The 19,939-nt window shown below is 39.0% G+C and overlaps 1 protein-coding gene across 1 annotated transcript; it reads left to right on the forward strand.

Moving 5' to 3' along the window:
• Positions 1 to 8,047: 8,047 nt before the first annotated feature.
• On the forward strand, positions 8,048 to 9,030 carry LOC140783799 (protein GOS9-like). The gene is made up of 3 exons (XM_073130863.1): positions 8,048 to 8,131; positions 8,232 to 8,423; positions 8,567 to 9,030. The coding sequence occupies exons 1-3, from the start codon at positions 8,129 to 8,131 to the stop codon at positions 8,804 to 8,806; spliced, it is 435 nt and encodes a 144-aa protein (XP_072986964.1). The 5' UTR covers positions 8,048 to 8,128; the 3' UTR covers positions 8,807 to 9,030.
• Positions 9,031 to 19,939: the final 10,909 nt, after the last annotated feature.

A 19,939-nucleotide genomic window follows, 5' to 3' on the forward strand; every position in this document is an offset into this window, starting at 1 on the left:
GTGTTGATGAGATTGAGAGAACGGGTGGTTTTTATTGGATGAGGGTTGTAGGATTCAAAATGACCCACTTTAACCGTCATTAAAACCCTTCAGTCATCTCCTCTCTTATCCCACACATGCACCACAATCGTAATCGAGTAGGGTAAGAGAGTTGTCCAAATGAATTGGATCAAAGAAAGGTTTTCATTCATCTTGGGCATTCCCCTCCCACCCTTCCTTGTTTTCACATTATTGTCTGCTTAGCTAGCCTATGATAAAGGCCAGATCGATATGGAAGCTTGGGCATAAATGTGCTTGTGCGTAGGGGAAAAGGAGGTCAAGACTATCACAATAGGTTGCTAAAAATCGTCAGCCTTCGTGACAAAGAGTAGTGGCAGTCAGCTTCTCCAGGGTTGCCATAGAAGTCCCCAGTGGAAAGAGGTTAGATGTGACGGCGAGCAGGGTCCGGTCAGGTTTGGGCTGTGCATTTCGGGCCAACCGAGTTTAAATAGTTATTCTCGACCTGACCACCAATCACTCCGGCTAGACTAGGTTCACCCCATATTAGAATATCTTAGCTCGTTACTACCTATTAGCTAATTAGATATCGAGCTTGGATTGAGCATAATAGCCATAAAATAATAGGTTAAATATAAAAAATATTATATTTTGTTGGGTTGAATTTAATGGGCTTATATAAAAATATTTTAGTTATCTTTCATAAGAATATATAAGTATTGATATATAGTTTACTAAATATTTAATGTAGGACTACAAAAATGATAGGAATATGCATACATTATGGGTTGGGCTGTAGATGAGAGTAGTGGATCAGACTTTTAGATAGGGCCAAGTAGGCAAAGGCTTAGCCCATGCTGCCCACTATTATCTCGGGCTCAAGTCAGACTGGGCCTAAATCGAATTCGGGCCGGGCTTAGCCTAATTAAAATCGGGCAGTGTTGGGCCGGGTCGGGCCTAATGATCATATCTAAAAGAGGTAGAGGAGACGATTGCCTTAAATGCCTATAGATGGTTGGGTTTCTATAGATTGAGTTTTGGACAGGGTGATCCTCAAACTCTTTTAGTCTATATCAATTTATGTGCATCTTATACTAAGAATATTTTAATTATTTTAAAAAAAAAATTTCTACTTAACGAGATATTCTCACGGTGTTAATTTAAATTTAACCCACAATATTTTTTATATATATTTGCTAAATATAGGGCTCAATTTATAAATAGTGAAAACATAAGGTATAAACTATAATTGTTGTTATATACAAATTTTTTAATATTAAGTCTTAAAAAAGTCGCAGAGTTACAATCATGCAAGGGATAACATGTATCCCCATTAACAACTAAACCGCCATCATTGTTTCTTTATTATATAAATCCATACGTAATCCACGTTAGAGATTACACGGAACGTGGATTATGTATATATATATAATGGACCGTATATAAAAATAAAGTCCACTTAAGATGAGAATACATTATTAAGGGAAGAGCTGGTCTAGCCCAGGGGCTTTGAACCAACAAAAAAATAAAGAAAATTTTTATTTCGGCCCTCTTTTTTTTTCGTTTTGACCCATTCAATTTTCATACGTATAAGTGAACCAGTCTTCATAGTTACTATCTACTAGTATACCTTTAAATATCCTGTCTTTAGTTTGTGTCATAGAACCAACTGGTCTTCATGTTTAATTAACTCAAGGTACTAAAATAACTAGTATATCTTTGAATACCCATACCCATTGTCTAAACTAAAAGAAAATCTTCCGGAAACCTTCTTCTTGCCCGATGGACTCATCTTTTTCTCCTAATCCTAATGTGTTCTTCCTTGCCCTTAGAGAGAAAATTATGAGCTCGAGCTATGCTAAGAGTGAGCCATGGAAAACAAGCCATTAAATTAATAAAAGGTTATGGGCAATTTTCGCGTTTTAAAAGTTATATTTTAAAAATAAAACAAATCATTAAAAAAATATATCATTGTGTCCTATTCCGTAGGGTTAAAATTAATTAGAAGGTTTTTTTTAAGACTAATAATAAAAAATAAGGGTCAATTTAGACGGGTGAAAAAAGAGGTGACAATATAGATTTTCTTTAAAAAAAGAAGAAAGAAATTAAGAAAGAGAGGGTTGTGGGACTATCAATACAATAAGTAAAGTAAATTAGAGTGAATATAATAACAAGCATATTTGTGCAACTTTAGCTTTTTTATTTAGTATTTGGAGAGGGCTAACCTATTGCCTATTTGTACATATGCGCTACGGGCTTTCATCTAGTTAGTGTTATAATTATTGTTACATCAAATTATGTTAGGCACCTAATATGGATTGATACGAACGTAATTTTATATAGTTGTAGTTTTATGAGTTAGGGTTTTAATAATTTTGGTTTCACGAGAATCTGACGTTGGGACGAAAGGTTATAAATGAAATAGTCGAGCAAGATCAAAATAGAGCAGAACAATAAATAACCGACATTGTAGCGGTCGTCAGAGGGTAGAGAATAACCAAGGGTGGTGAGATCTATCACTCGCTATCAATAATAATATGTAAAAAATAAAGTATAAAAAAGATGATCACAAACACAAAAGTTTTTACATGAAAAAATTTAAAACCGGGTAAAAAACTACGAATCCAAACTCGAGTCGAAATCAGTCACTCAAACATGTAGTAGTTAATAAAAAGCTTACAGATCACTCGTCGATCCCCATAACTCAATCTATACTAACCTTGCGTCTACCCCACAACACACTACTTTCCGTGATAAGTTTCCAAACTTTAGTGACCCTTGAGGTTGATCCTTCCATCTCAATGACCCTTAAGACGTACTTCTTCTAGATCTGATATAGATGCATAAAGTTGAGAACAATTAGCACTTCTATCTAAAGTTAAAAATTGATATTTAATGGCCTCTAAAAGATGATATCTAATTTAACACTTGACAGTCCTCAATCCTAGAGTTAGATTAAGCCATTTTATATTCTTAGAGATAAAATAAATATCTCTTAGAGATAAATAAGTATCTCTTAGAGATAAGATAAATATATCTTCAAAGATTCTCCATAGATTCTCTTAGAGATAAAATAAATAGAGATAAATCCAAATCTAAGTCAAATTAGCCAAGGTCGTTCGAGCATTTGCAAGGCCCATTCAAACGGGCTCAAATGCCTATTATTTTCTTCTTTCTCGAAAAAATGCATTCGAACGACTGACAAGATTATTGAATGCAGAGTTGTTGTTCATATGCCTTCGGGTATCTTTTTTATACTACTTTGACCATCATGACACTATCTGAGCACTTCAATGACGATTCCAAAATCATTTCAAATACTTTAATTTTAAATTCAATCTTCCACTTCAAATATCTCATAACTTGTCATAACTTGTGCATATAGTCATATATAAAATATAGACACATTACATAAATAAAAATTATATTTTAAAATATAATTTGCCAATTACATTAGTATAAATAAAACCTAACATAACCCCATGGCTGAAATTATTTTTCAACCCTCGCTGTAGGCTACATGGGTGCCCGCAGTGGTTGGGCAAGGTTGCAGGTAGGTGGCGGTCAGCGTCCAACGAGTCCATGCAGTGGTGGAGCGGTGACTAGGGCTCAGGTGGCTAAAACGACAACTAAGGTGGGTCCCCCGGCCCCGGTGGCTACATTTGGTGGTCGTAGTCCCACTGCCATGGAGCCAAGGCGACAACGAGTCCTGTAGAAGCCACCCCGATATGGCCTCGCTCGGGCAAAAACGTCACTAGCGTGATCGTCGGGTTTAGCCATGCAGTGGTCTCCGATGGCTACGATGGCCAACATTGGGTGGCAGTCAACCCAAGGAGCCCAACAGTGGCCGTCAATGCTCTCTAGAATGCTAGACCCACAGCCACCTACCGAAGTTTTGCTATAGCAAGGAGGGTCATCAACAACGCTCTTTCAATCTTCTATAGTGGCTACCGCTGACCTGGTTTGGTGTTGGAGTCCTATAGAAGGGACCGAAGGTGGCGGTGGGAGCTGGGAGCGGGTAGATGGCCGCCGATGAGAAGTTATGATTTTTGGCCATACTCTCCATCGTGCGCGAGGAATATGACATCGGCCCTTGCGCTAGGTGCTTCTCCGACGAGGTAGTGCCGGTAGTGAGTGTTTTTGGTGGTGGAGGGGCCTCCACCTTAACCAAATGAGAGGTCGAGGCCGCCGTTTGGACCAGCCTCCCCTCCCTTATAGCTTGGTTTGTTCATGTCACGAGGGATAATATTTGTCGTTGCCGACAGTGCTAGCTGTGGGGCAATAGAGTCAACGCCTAAACTAAGTCCTTGATTGCGGTTTGGATCTCCCTTGAGTAGTTCAACCAAAAATTATTTAAATATTATCGTCACCCACGCCGATGGCTCATTGCCAACGGTTGTTGGTGGTGGAGGAGGCGCTAGAGATACTCCCACAGGAACGGAGATGAGTTCTTAACCTCTCCTGGTCACTCCTTCCTCGTTTGTCTTGGATCGCATGTTAATTATCGTCCGAGGAATGTCGGTTCTAATTCTAATATTACTCACCAGATCTAGACCAATTTGGACATAATAAAATTGTGATATTTTATATGGTAGCAACCTTGTGAGTTAGGGTTCCAATAGTTCTAGTTTCACGAGAATCCGACATTATGATGAGAAGTTATAAATAAAATAGTAGAGCAAGGTCAAAATAGAGCAGAATGGTAAATAACCAACATTGCAGCTCTCGTTGAAGGGTGGCGGACGGCTAAGGGTGGTGGTGGATGACTGTTTGAGTGGGTGGTTGCTAGTGGAGGAAGATAGCTAGGGTTTGAAAATCGGAATGCTTCTATGGCTATGATCGACTCGTAGAAATATAAAAGCAATCTAATTGCTATAGTAAAAAATAAGGACGAAAAAAATAATTCGGCTAAACTCAGATTTATTCAATTTTTGATTCCATGATAATTATCAACACATATCCACTCCTATTTATATGAGTAAAAATCCTAGCGGATTGAATCCACATACGGATTATCCAATTTATTTAAAATTTTAAATAATAAGATAAAACTAACTAACTAACTAACTTAAGTTGACTCGACTCGACTCAACCGAACTGACTCGACTCCTATGGTTGGAGCATAACAAATTGATCCATCTATTTAATTATTCATAATCAAGTTTTCATAAATTATTAATTTATGTATATCTCATATATCAACAGTATCCATACTCCCAAAAATAACTTTTTCTCTTCTCACAACTGCCTCTCCATATAAAACCCGTTTTCAATTTATCAATTTTGCTCTGCACCCAGACAGCTATATTAAAAAAGGAGAGATAATAGTGTGATGGATCTGAGCATCAAGTTTATAAGAATAATCCTTCCTGTAAAGAAAACAGACAACATCTTTCTGTTCCACCCAGTTAGCCTCTTATCAATTCTATCAATTAGTGGCACCCAATCATGCTTTCTTAAGTTACAATCATGTAAAGACAAGCCTAAGTATTTTTATAGGCACCCTCTCCTCTTTGCAATTGAAGATATTAGCTAGACTACATCCCTTTCAATTCTATTTCCCAGATTGATCAACTAGCTAAAAAGACACAACGTTATAACAGTACAAGATAAACTTTAAGATCCCCGCCTCTATTTCATCAGCTTCTAGAAATATTAGAGTATCATCAGCATATTATAAATTGACGATTCTCCTATCTTTAATATCTTCCCCCTAAACCACTAATCCAAGCCATCTGTTTAGCTTTCTTAATAATCATGTTTAGACCATCAACCACTAACAAAAAAAGAAGTAAAGGCATAATGGATTCTCTTGCCTTAAATCTTTACAGCATCTAAAGTAATTATCCACAGTTCCATTCAGAATGATAGCCAAAGAATAAGATGTAAATGACTGCATCACCCAATCAATCCGATTGCTAGAAAAACCTCTCCACCGAAGCACATCAGCCAAGTAATTATCATAGGCTTTTTTTAAATCCAATTTCAAAATACTTCCTTACTCCTTTACTTTTTTTTTCACTCCAAAAATAAATTTATGAGCCCAAACCATATTATTAAAAATATATCTCTTGATAAAAGCACTTTACTAATTCTCAATCACCTGACAAAGCCTATTGCAAAGCACTATTATGATAATTTATAGGGCTATTTGGGTATGACACCCTGTATTTTGATAAAATTATAATTTATACGCTATATTTTTATTAGTTATAAATCGAGTCCTATAATTTAACAAATATATATAGAAAATGCATTGCTTTTAGATTTATTAGCTAAACTTAACCAAATATCTATGTTAAACTATACTAAGAAGATTATGAAAATATCTCCAATTAAGTTATACTTACATAACTTATACTAACCCAACCCAACTAAGTCTAACCTATACTGAGGGTATTTTAGTCATTTTAAAAATGAAATATCTCTAATAAATAGGTATTCTCATGTTGTTAGTTCAATCTAACCAATGGTGTTTTATGCACATATTTATTAAATCATAGGACCAGATTTATAGATAGTAAAAATATTAAGTGTAAACTATAATTTTATTAAACGACAAAATATTATATACGAATTATTTCTAATTTATAACTTGTACTTCAAAAGACTAATATGTCTGAATTTTTCAATTTTTCCAATTCTCATCCTGCTTAACCATTCCCTAGAAATGATAGTAAAATTTTATGCTAAAATCATCTAGATCAAGAGCTTTATTTGCAACCACTCAAAAACCTTCCTGTATAATGAATCTCCTCTTCAGAAAAAGTCTTCCGTAGATTCATAGCCTCCTCACTGCTCAGCTTATAAGGCTCCCAGATTTCATCAAGCATTTTCAATCTCCAGTCATCCACAGCTCCAAACAATTTCTTATAATATCTAGTAATGTGATCTTTAATTTTCTTTTGATCCATCACCTGCTCTCCCTCAATCATAAGAGAAAGATAGCATTTTTCCTTTTCCTGTCATTTGCCACTTTGTGAAAAAAGATAGCATCTTTAATTTTCTTCTGGCCTTCCTCTCGGTCAACTCATTCTGATTCAAATTTCTCTCTTCCTCTAGTAGATCTAGCTCATTTAGGTGCTGCAACCAATAACTTTTCTGAACCTGATCCTTTTTTTTTTTTATATTTTTCTCCACCCTCTTTTAATTTTTTTTTTTTTAATTTTCTCAGTCCACCTCTCAATAGCCTACTCAGTTGCATCTCCACAGATCACCATTTTCTAATCAAATACCATCAACATCTGGTTTGCAAAACCAGCAATGCTCCCATATAAAAACTGAACTCTTTTGTAGCTTATCCACAATCATTTATGCTTACGGTTAGGGTTTATCTAATACGCCATTAAATATTGATGCTAAGTGCATCCCACATGAAGACGAGTTCCAACTCACCTTTGTTTGGCTGCAGCAATGAAAGAGAGCCGAATCGTCAAACTCTAATGGTAAACTAACGGCTATTTGATGATTTTAAATTTGAGGATTAAATTGTAGAGAAAAGAAAATGAAAGAATGAGAGTGAAAAATCAGTATAGTTGAAGGTCAAAAATATAATTATCTAATAACTACTACTACCCAACTATTAACTGTGGGAGGCTTGGCTTTGGTGGTAGGATGCTTATTGATAATCTCGAGCAGCTTACTTCAGTCCCTTTCATATACGTATTCTAATTGGCTCACATGCCACAGGGGATAATGAGGAATTAATTGCTCATTTCTCGTCATCTCATCATTAATTAAGGGCGAAGACTTTATTTGTCTATTATTGTTTGAGAGTTGGTACGCTATAGACTACAATATTCTTGGAGAAGAGAGTTTATTATTAATATTTTCCTTATCTTGAGAACTAAACTACTATCCACGTGTTAACGGAGGGAGGATTAGCAAGATGCTTGTTGGAATATCCAATTGACTTAAATAAAGCCATGCATTCTAATTGGCACACATGCCACAGGGAATAGTTTACCAGGTCAGAGACTTATCATGAAGCCGGAATAAGTCGGAACTAGTATTCTTCTCGGGTCTTATAAATAGGCCACCGTGCACCATTGGTTCCATACTACTACTTCCCTCACGCTCGTCAATAGCAAGTATCTTAACAAATCACAGTTCCGAAGATATATATATAGAAATGGTGAATAATATACCAATAATACATAATTTTTTCCAGTAGTTATCGATCTTAGTTTTGATGATATCTCAAATCTTATCCATGCATGAGTTACGCAATGCAGGCCGGAGTCGTCAAGGTGGGTAAGTTTGGAGGGAATGGAGGCGGCGCGTTTGATATGGGAGCTGCCACGAGGTTGACAGATATCAAAATACGCCATGGAGCTGCCATTGATGCCATCCAGATTAAGTATGAAGTGGACGGGAAGATCAAATGGAGTCCTCAATATGGTGGCAATGGAGGAGTCCTTGCTGAGGTATATATCAACTATTTATCATTTTTTCTCTGCTCTTCTCTCTCTCCCTCTCTCTCTTCTCTCTTTATATATGTATATACATATATACATAATATAACCTTTTGTTTCTTAAATTGCGTTGACTTCTTTGCTTCTTTCCACAGATTGATCTCAAAGATGGGGAATTCCTTACTTCAATCTCAGGCTACTATGGTTCTTTTGGGAACATAATTGTAGTTCGATCACTTAGCTTTGGCACCAATTTAAACAGTACGTATGGACCCTACGGTGTGCAACAGGGAACTCCTTTCTCTATTCCGCTGCAAGCGGGTAAGATTGTAGGCTTCTTTGGTCGATCTGGTGCACTTGTTGATGCTATTGGAGTTTACTTGGGTGCAAATTAGCTTTGGTGGAGCAACCTATTTAGCTCTTTAAGAGCTAGAGTCTCCACTTCTATTGCTTCCATAATAAATGGGGATATCATCATTGTAGGTAATATCCTTTCTATGTATTAGAAAGAAAGGGAAAAAAAAAGTTGGTGCTTACCTTTCTGTATTGTTACAAATAAGGAGACTGTAATCTGATGTTCGTCGGTCAATTTAAACTATGTAGTGTGATGCTTGAGCAATGTCTTTCCGATTGCTACTATATTTGATCTGTATCTATGAATGCACTTAGCGGATATGGTAACTAGGTCCACTATCCGCTCATTATCTGTATCTGAAGAAAAAGAAATGGATACAGATATAATTTTGCCAATATTCCATCCCTATCCGGTCTGTTTTCACCCCTAACAAAGAGCAATAAATCATATATCCAAGGTGTTAGAAATAAATCAAACTAACAAACACCATGTGATAAACTTTTATATGTTGTACTTGAGATTATCTCTTGTAACACCGAGAACACTAATTTTAATACCTTCATATCTTTCCTAAAACCCCACTCAATTTCTAGTCTTACAAATATTCCTATGCAAGTGGTGAGCAGTGCTTCACGTCAACTATGGGTCTCCCTAGAACGTATCTTTACCTTCCAATCTTAAGCTAGAAGCACGTAGATACAAATGAAACTAAGCAAAATCTAAGAATGGTGCATCTACAATTGCTGACTACTTTCAGAGATTGAGAAGTTCTACTGATTCTTTAGCAATATAAGATAACCGCTAAACAATTTAGAGTTGATTTCATATCTTTCTTTAATTCTATTGAAGATCTATATAGAAATCTGATTGTATGAACATCTTCAACCGAAGCTCCAAAGGTTACAAAAATGGAGACATATGGAGCCAAGAGCCCCGTGCATATAATATATATTTATATTATCTATTTTTAATTACTTAATAAGTTTTTTTAGTGTTATTAATTTTTAATAAAAAATATATGGTTGGAAAACTCTCATTAAGATCTTTAAAATAAGACTAATATCCAGAAGTAATTTTAAATTATTTATTTTTTAATTAAATGCATCAAAATTATATTACACGAAATAAACATTAAAATAAATATTACACATCAACTAAAAATATCAAAATTATATTACACAAAATAAGCAGAAATTAACATTTAATAATAAAAATAATAGATAGTTAATGTAATTTTTATTTGATGTATTTTATGTTTGATGTATTTCATATCTGATGTATTTTTAATATTTTATATTTACAGTGAAAAATAATTTTGAAAAACTATATTTTAGAACACATTAATTTTAAATAATAATAATAAAATATTTATTTTATAAATAATAAAATATTAGACATATTTTTATAAATAATAAAAAAATTTAAATTTAATTAACTCAAAAATAATTTAATATTATACTCATTTTAAAGGTCTCGATGAGACCTTTCCAACGATAATATTTTTCTTAAAAATTGATTAGTATAACTAATTATATACTCAATTTAATTAACTAAATTATTTAATAAAGAGTATAGGTTGATTAAAATTGTTAAATGCAATACTTATTGGGCAAATTTAAAATTTAAAAAAAAATTAGAAAAAAATGGAGGGAGCACAGGGTTCCAAATTCTAAATTTAGAGTCCAATTAGAGTTGCTCTACATGATTTAAGGTTGTAGTAGTAACCGATTTCTCTATTTCTTTTTCAAGTGCCAATGTAGCTACCAAGCAACAATAGCAACAAAGACGACATGGTTATGCAACTTGAGCTTAGTTCTTTCTAAGAGATTATTTGTGAAGAAAATGTGAGCTTTTTTCCACCTTGTGTGAGAAAAACCAAGTAAATTTTTTGATAATATATTTGATAAAAAATATTAAAGTAAAAGAATTATTTTAAAATCAAGTCAAATCATTTCAACAACTATTATCGATGCTCGAACGACATTGAGGGTTTCTCATATATTACATTATTCCGTAAAATCTTTTAACATAATCTATCAAGAGTTTTCGAAGAACTAAAAGGTATATAAAGAGGTTTTGATCTAATCATAGACAAGCGATTTATCATCTCTTTAGATCATCATTTGAAAGGTATTAAAGATCACTTCAGTTTCAAGCGAAATTAGTTGAATAACTTTTAATTTTATATACTACATAAAATCTGAAAAAATTATATTTCGAGGGCTACTAAATCAAATAATCAACTTCGGGGGTCATTAAAATTTGAAATTTTTAAATGGAAAATGGTGTAAAGTCTAGCGAGCAAAGTTATATATAGTCGTGAAGATCGACGAGTGATTTATAATTAAGTTTCTTGTGACTGCTATCATTCTAGTGATTAGTTCATATATTGCCAAGAATGAAGATCTAGTCGGTCCATTCTTGTTCACCTCTTAGAGGTGCCACCAGATAGCTAACAGAGGAAGCAATATAGAAAGCAAAATAAAGTTTAGCTCATGCATTCGAATGTACATCACGTTTGAACAAATTTTCGCTATTCAAATGTGAAACACCCACTTTCAAAGATTCACGTGTTCCTCACGTGGAGCATGTCCACGTGATTCCCACGTGATCTGTCAGTGAAATAATCTCACTAAGTATCTGAATAAGTCAAGTAATACCATAATAATCCAACAAAAAAAAAATCCAGAATTATAATATCACAGGCCTCAACAAGCCTCTAGGAATACAAGTCCATCACAAATTTGTTATAACATAAATACCCTCGCAGGGGCTAAGTCCAACTGAAATAATGGAATAAACAAAAGCTAAAAATGAGAAATTAATCTGCTACTCCTCGATGTCCGCATTCCTCTATAATCATCTCTGAAATATTTCTACCAAAAATGGCGGTGAGCACGGGGGCCCAGCAAGTAAAATCTAATAATAATAATCTAAGAATATTACATGATAAGTAAAAATGCAACTCATAACATGTCAGGGAAAATGTGCATTACGACTTTTAATGGCTTTCATCATTATAGCTCGTTTTACATAGAAATCCATACAAGAGTCGAGTCACAATAACATATCTCACAAAGCACCATAAAAATCGAGGGGGACTAGTCAACTAGCGGTATTATCGCCCATACATGCCTGGCGACGCTGCATATGACCAGTTGTCCTGGCCATCAGACTAAGGACCCCAGTCGTAGGTCCATCAACACCGTTCTAGTAATCATCGCACAGAGTGAAATCATCACATACTACTGATAAGAGCACACAGCTCAATAGACGCCCTAACCCTGCGTCCTCGGGTACCGCTAGAACTACAATCCCTATCTCTCAATCATCTTTTCTAATATCATACTAGTCAAGTCTCCAATTAGGCAGTGTAATCATTTGAATGCTCCACCAGCTACCGACCTCAGGTGTGGGCCGCTAATATAATACTAAATAATATACACTCTACCCCTAACCCCGGGTTGAGTGGGTAAAAGGGCACTACCTAACTAGGACTTGACTAATAGTGATACGTGCACGTGGTGCCATAACCTCTATTATTTATTTAACATAATCATCATACATGTGCATTAAGTGATAAATAATACAAGTAAGAATTGACACATAATTAAATGCAAATATGAAATGTCATATAAGTTTCACAAGTAAGAAAACAACATTTAATTATCACAAGTAAGAAATGGCATAAGCATGCATTTTTTAAAGACTATTATAGAATTCTACTCGCCTGAGTTATTTCTGGAATCCGTCTTACTCTCCTAATCAGTCGGTTTTTCTTAATTTTCGAGATCTTTTCCGCACAATAATGGATCTAATAATTTATAAATAAAATAAACATAAGATTAATGGACTTATAGACTAATTATCTGGTTGTATGAATTTAAGTTTGATTTTTTTTCTAGGTCCGAAATATTATTTGTCTTAATTTAAAAAAATAATGGTCATTTAGAGTCGTTTACAATGTAAGTGTCAAAAATAAATGAAAAGACTAATATATTAAAATCTCTAATTTAATTATGTATAAATCCTAATTTTATTAATAACATGGCTAAGAAATTTAATTAATTACAATTTATGTAGCTAACAGAATTTCTAAAAATAACAGACTAAATAAATAAATTAGTCTTAGGGTTAATGATTGGGCTGGGCTTAAGGCCTAGCAAATTAGGTGAGAGAGAGAGAGAGAGTGGGCTAGAGATAGTGGACTGGGCTTAAGAGACCAGTCCAACAGAAAGAGGAAGTGGGCTGCGGTAGGCAACCCACCAGGTTCCAATGTGTTCTGGACTGGCTCAAGGGCCCAGTCCAGCAGGGTGATATGGTGGACTGGGCTCTGGAGCCCAGTCCAACAGAGTGAAGAGGTGGGCTGTGGGGCCTACCGCAGCCCACCAGGAACTAAGGGGGTGGACTGGGCTCCACCGAGGCCTTAGAGAACTGAGAAGTAGGGGGGGGGGGTTGACCCAACTCCACCTCCTCCTCGATTCCTTGCCAGAGAAGAAGAAACAAAGGAGAGGGGTGTTACTGTCGGTGATCCCCGTCAGCGGCAGCCCCCGGCTCCGGCAACTCCTCCCCAAGTTGACTAGGTCGACTTGGGCGCAGGAGTGGGCAGAACCTCCGACTAGTGCGGCCGGAGGGTGAGAGTTGAGGAACTCCATGGCCGGCGGCCATGGAGTTTTCAACTCAGTGTTACGTGGGCTCGAAGCCCTCTTCTCGGGTACCTACCTCTTCCAAGTGAAGAGGTGGGTCAGCCGAGGTTGACGAGTGAGGCCACCACCGCTAGTGGTGGCCGCTTGTGCCAAAGAAACCCGGCGGTGGGAGGCGACGTGGCATCGCCTCCCTCGCGCCCCGTGGGTACCCAATTTGGGTACCCACAGCAAGGGGGGTGAAGCGGGGAAACTTCCCGGACCGGTGGGTGGTCGACCCGAGGTCGCCGGTCGGCAAATTTCTCCGGCGAAAGCAGACGAAAATAAAATCCTAATTACGCATGATTAACTAGGCTATTTTCAAATTGAACTAAAGAGGGAATGAAGGCTAACCTGAGGATCGAGGTGAGGGGGTTTTAGTTGATTGTCGGCGCTCCGGTGACTTGCTGCCCGCGATGAGAACTTCGGCGGCTCGGAAGAGAAAAGAGAGAAGAGAAGAGCGAAGAAGAGGAAGTTGCGAAAGAAAAGAAACTCGAGGGGAAGGAGTGGGGATTAAATAGAGAAAAGAGGTGGAGAGGGCAACGGAGTGGAGTTAACTCCACTCCGGCACACTCCTCTCCCACCTCTCGCAACTTACTGCGAGAGGTGGGGGGAGGGGGAAGAAGAAGTCAGCGCACGCGCCAAGCGCGTGCGCTGCGGTTAGGGTGCACGCGCATGGCGCGTGCGCTAATAATAATAATTTTTTTAACGGGTGTTACAACTACTCCCAACAAAATAAAAATTTTGTCCTCAAAATTACGTACCTGAGTTATCTAGTAAGTGTGGAAAAGTGGACTGGATTTCCTCCTCAAACTCCCAAGTAGCTTCCTCTACTCCATGATTCCGCCAAAGAACTTTGATCAGTGGTACGTTTCTTCCCCGAAGCACCTTCACGCATCTATCAATGATCCGAATGGGTTGCTCCACATAAGACAAATCCTTCTTCAGCTGAATATGCTCCTCTTTCAACACATGGGAGGGATCGTGTAAATATTTTCTCAATACTGACACATGGAAAACATTGTGAATTTGAGACAACTCTGAAGGCAGATCCACACGGTATGCAACTGACCCTATCCGCTCCAGTATCTCATAAGGTCCAATGTATCGAGGGCTCAACTTGCCCTTACTCCCAAATCGGACAACTCCTTTCCAAGGTGAGACCTTGAGGAAAACTCTATCTCAAACCTGAAATTCTAGATCTCGATGTCGACGATCAGTATAGCTCTTTTGTCGGCTCTGGGCTGCCCGCAAATGTTCACGTACCTTTCGGACCTTGTCAATGGTTTCCTGGATCAATTCTGAGCTCTCTATCTTCCGCTCCCCCACTTCATCCCAGTTGATAGGTGTCCGGCATCTCCGACCATATAAAGCCTCATATGGGGGCATCCCGATGCTGGAGTGATAACTATTATTGTAGGCAAACTCAATCAAAGGAAGATGCCTATCCCAGCTAAGTCCAAAATCAGCAACTGAAGCACGTAACATGTCCTCCAATGTCTGGATCGTCCGCTCCGACTGGCCGTCGGTCTGAGGATGATAAGCTGTGCTGAAATGCAATTTAGTACCCAGAGATCTAGCAAATTGCTGCCACAATCTAGATGTAAATCTAGGGTCCCGATCTGAGGTGATAGACACAGGAGCCCCGTGGCGAGCGAAGATCTCATCTCGAAATAAGGTAGCCCGCTGCTCCATGGAATCTGTGGTGTTAACTGGAAGAAAATGAGCAGACTTGGTCAACCGATCAATAATTACCCATATGGAATCTTTCTTCTTTATAGTCTTTGGCAGTCCAACCACAAAATCCATAGTAATATGCTCTCATTTCCACTCAGGAATGGGTAGAGGTCTGAGAGTCCCTGTAGGTCTTTGGTGCTCAATCTTTACATGCTGACATGTCAGGCATCGGGATACAAACTCTGCTATGCTCCTCTTCAGTCCTGGCTACCAAAAAGACCTGCGAACATCATGATACATCTTCGTCTCCCCAGGGTGGACGATGTAAGAAGTCTGATGAGCCTCTCCAAAATTTTCTTTCAGAGTTCACTCACATCTGGCACACAAAGTCTATCTCCAAACCTCAAGGTTCCCGTATCATCAATACGAAAACCTCCTTTGCCTGAACCTCGAACTTGCTGAATTATCTACAGAAAGTGAGAATCCTCCACTTGTGCTGTTCGGATCCTCTCAGCTAGTGTCGGTCTCACCACCAAATGAGCAAAAAGTCCTGAGCTTGTTCTGCTAGAGATAATAGGGATATCAATCCTCTGCGGATCCTTTAAGATGCCCACATGTTGGTTGATCAAACAAGCTAAGTTGCTTGTAGACTTCCGGCTCAAGGCGTCAGCTACCCCATTTGCCTTTCCTGGATGATAACTAATAGTGCAGTCATAATCATTTACCAGTTCAAGCCATCTGCGCTGCCTCAGGTTCAGCTCCTTTTGGGTGAAAAGGTACTTCAAGCTTTTATGATCAGTGAAAATCTCACACTTCTCTCCATAAAGATAGTGCCTCCAAATTTTCAATGCAAAGACCACTACTACTAGCTCTAAGTCATGAGTAGGATAATTACGCTCATAATCCTTGAGTTGCTGTGAAGCATAAGCGACAACTCTGCCCTCCTGCATCAAAACACAGCCCAGGCCCATGTGTGAAGCATCATAGTAGACCTGATATCCTACTCCACTACGAGGCACTATGAGAATAGGTGCAGAAGTAAGTCTCCTCTTCAGCTCCTGGAAGCTTTTTTCACAATCACCCGACCACACAAAATGCTGGTCCTTCCGAGTCAGCCTGGTAAAAGGACTCGAGATTTTTGAAAATCCCTCCACAAAGCGCTGATAATATCCAGCTAACCCAAGAAAACTGTGCACCTCTGCCACGGTGCTTGGCTGCTTCCAACCCAAGACTATTGTGATCTTGGATTGGTCAACTCGGATGCCTTCCCCTGACACCACATGCCCTAGGAACACCACCTCGTTCAACCAGAACTCACATTTTGAAAACTTGGCAAACAACTTTTCTTTCCTCAAAGTCTCTAGTACCACCCGAAGATGCTCCTCATGCTCCTGCTCTGAGGTTGAATATATCAAAATATCATCAATGAAGACCACAACAAACTGATATAAGAATGGACGAAAGACTCAGTTCATTAGGTCCATGAAGACAGCTGGAGCATTAGTTAGCCCAAAAGGCATAACCAAGAACTCATACAAACCATAGCGAGTGCGAAAAGCGGTTTTGGGGACATCCGCTTCCCTAATCCTCAGCTGATGATATCCAGACCTCATATCAATCTTCGAAAAGACCCGAGCTCCACGCAACTGATCAAAAAGGTCCTCAATACGAGGTAGGGGATATTTGTTCTTCACAGTCAGCTGGTTTAGTTGCCGATAATCAATGCAGAGACGAAGAGTGCCGTCTTTCTTCTTAACAAAGAGAACTGGAGCTCCCCAAGGTGATGTACTAGGCTTGATAAATCCCCGATCCAGCAAATCATCAATTTGTCCTCTAAGCTCCTCCATTTCTTTTGGAGCCATGCAATAAGGAGCCTTGGAGACTGGTCCTGCTCCTGGAATCAGATCAATGGTGAATTCGACTCCCCTGTCTGGTGGAAGCCCTCGAATGTCCTCAGGAAAAACATCCGGAAACTCCCGAACTACCAGCAAGTCAATTAAGGGTTGGGCCCCACTAGACTCATCAGACATGATTGCCACCAACTACGGGTGGTCCACCTGTCGATCCTTAAACAATCGACACTCTAAGCCATCATTAAGCTGCAGAATAACTTTCTTGCTGTAGCAGTTAATGCTGGCATGATAAGCGGCTAACCAGTCCATACCCAAAATCAAGTCAAAATCATGCATCTCAAGGGGGTAAAAGGTCTGCCCTAAATTCCCATTCGCCAAAAGTCGGAATGCAAGGACTATAAATTTGACGAATTTCCAAAGAATCACCCATCAGGGTAGCTATGAACAGAGGTTCATCAAGAGGCTCTGGGGTCATATCAGCATATCTCAGAAATGAGGTAGAAATAAAAGAATGTGTAGCCCCAGCATCGAATAAAATCTTAGCAGTATGAGAAAATAATGTCATAGTGCCTGTCATTGTATAAATAGTTATAAACAAAACTTCTTTTATTAAGTTTGCAATAATTATGACATCATTTCCTATTATTAGAAGAAAATAAGGAACAATTGAACTTCTATTTAAGCAGAATTTGTAAATTCTAAAAAAGTATATTTTAATTGTTACCTGTCGCCACATCATTAGATGCCTCCACATCCTACTCCGTCATGGCAAATACTCGTCCAGTACGTCCGCCTCTACCCCTGTTAGAAATCCTGGATCGCGCCCCACCACGTCCTCTACTCGCAGCAGTACTAGCTCCTAAGGCTCTAGAAATAGTTGGCGTAGTGGTAGTGACTGACCCACCAGCTAACAGAGGACAATGGGGTCGAATATGTCCAGCCTGTCCACAATGATGACAGGTCACCTCCCGAGTACCAGGACAATCCCGAGATAGATGTCCCTTCCGACCACATGTATAGCAAGTCCTCTCCTCCAAGGTAGGTCATCGAGTAGATCCTCCGCTACTAGTGCTGCCTGAAACCGCTGCTGGCCTCCCAGTGCTGACAGAAGGTGATGCCTTACTAGGTCCGCCCAAACTCTATGAGCCGAATCTGCTCGGAGCTGCACTAGAACTGGCACCACCAGCATAGGGGTGAAACCTTGGTCGATAAGATCTAGAGGGTCCACTCCAACTCGAACCACCTCCTCGAGGATGCCCATCTAAGCGACTTGGACGTCTGGCCACTCGCTCCTACCGCTGGGAATACTCCTCTAGTAGATCTCTCTCGGCTATCCCTGCGTTCTCCACTAGTTCCGCATAAGTCAGGTTCCTTGCCATGTTCACCTGTTTACGGATCTCAATCCGTAGTCCCATCTTGAATTGCTCAGCTCTGGCAGCATCATCTGGTATAACCCTAGGGCAAAAGTGGGACAAGGTATTAAACCTTTCCTCGTACTGAGCTACAGTCATATTCCCCTATTTTAACTGGGTAAACTCCTGTGTCAGCTCAACTCGGAGGGATGCTAGAAAGTATTTCTGGTCGAAGGCATCAGTGAATGCCTTCCATGTGATGTACTCTCCCATAGGCTGATCTGGCATCAAGCGCTCAGTGGTCTTCCACCACTCTTCCGCCTCCCCACGAAGAAGAAAAGTAGTGAAAGTCACCCGCTGATCCTCTGGACATCTGAAAGCAGTCAGGATCTTCTTCACGTCCGTAAGCCACCGGTTCGCCTCCATGGGATCAGTCGTGCCACTAAACACCGGAGGATTTAGCTGCATAAACCGGTTTAGTGGCCACGAAGACCCCCCTCCAGCTTGCTCGGCTGTGGTGAGATGTTCAGACGATCCACTCAGCGGGTTTGTCCTGGCCACCGTCGTGCGTTCGCGAATCAGTTCCTCAATGAACCTCTCCTGCTGTCTGACCAAACGCCTGAGGGCCTCTATGCTGCTGGCTGAAGCATCAACGGTCGACTCATCAACTGGAGCAGAGGCTCCCTCAGAAACAGTCGCACGGATCGATCTAGTGCGTTTAGGCGGCATTCTTGTTAAGTTCAAGATAATTTATTTATAATTTTCAAGGTTACACCTACATGTTTCTAACATTCTTATGTCCAATCTATCATGGTCTTTTAACATCCTAAATCAATATGTGGACTGTACCCTAGAGAACTTGCCAGATTATGGTAAACATATGCTCTGATACCAAGTTGAAACACCCACTTCCAAAGATTCACGTGTTCCTCACGTGGAGCATGTCCACGTGATTCCCACGTAATCTGTTAGTGAAATAATCTCACAAAGTATCTGAATAAGTCAAGTAATACCATAATAATCCAACAAAAAAAAATCCAGAATTATAATATCACAGGCCTCAATATAATCTGTTACTCCTCGATGTCCGCATCCTCTATAATCATCTCTGAAATATTTCCACCAAAAATGGCGATGAGCACGGGGGCCCAGCAAGTAAAATCTAATAATAATAATCTAAGAATATTACATGATAAGTAAAAATGCAACTCATAACATGTCAGGGAAAATGTGCAATACGACTTTTAATAGCTTTCATCATTATAGCTCGTTTTACATAGAAATCCACACAAGAGTCGAGTCACAATAACATATCTCACAAAGCACCATAAAAATCGAGGGGGACTAGTCAACTAGCAGTATTATCGCCCATACATGCCTGGCGACACTGCATATGACCAGCTGTCCGTGGCCATCAGACTAAGGACCCCAGTCGTAGGCCCATCAACACCGTTCTAGTAATCATCGCACAGAGTGAAATCATCACATACGACTGATAAGAGCACACAGCTCAATAGACGCCCTAACCCTGCGTCCTCGGGTACCGCTAGAACTACAATCCCTACCTCTCAATCATCTTTTCTAATATCATACTAGTCAAGTCTCTAAT

Source organism: Typha latifolia, chromosome 3, assembly GCF_019914945.1.
Source record: "Typha latifolia isolate L0001 chromosome 3, TyphaL0001v2, whole genome shotgun sequence".
Taxonomy (NCBI): Eukaryota; Viridiplantae; Streptophyta; class Magnoliopsida; order Poales; family Typhaceae; genus Typha; species Typha latifolia.

Excerpts from the sequence above, each read along its gene's own strand:
- LOC140783799 (XM_073130863.1), top strand. Across the intron at positions 8,424-8,566 it reads ATGGAGGAGTCCTTGCTGAG|ATTGATCTCAAAGATGGGGA; the intron begins GTATATATCAAC and ends TTCTTTCCACAG.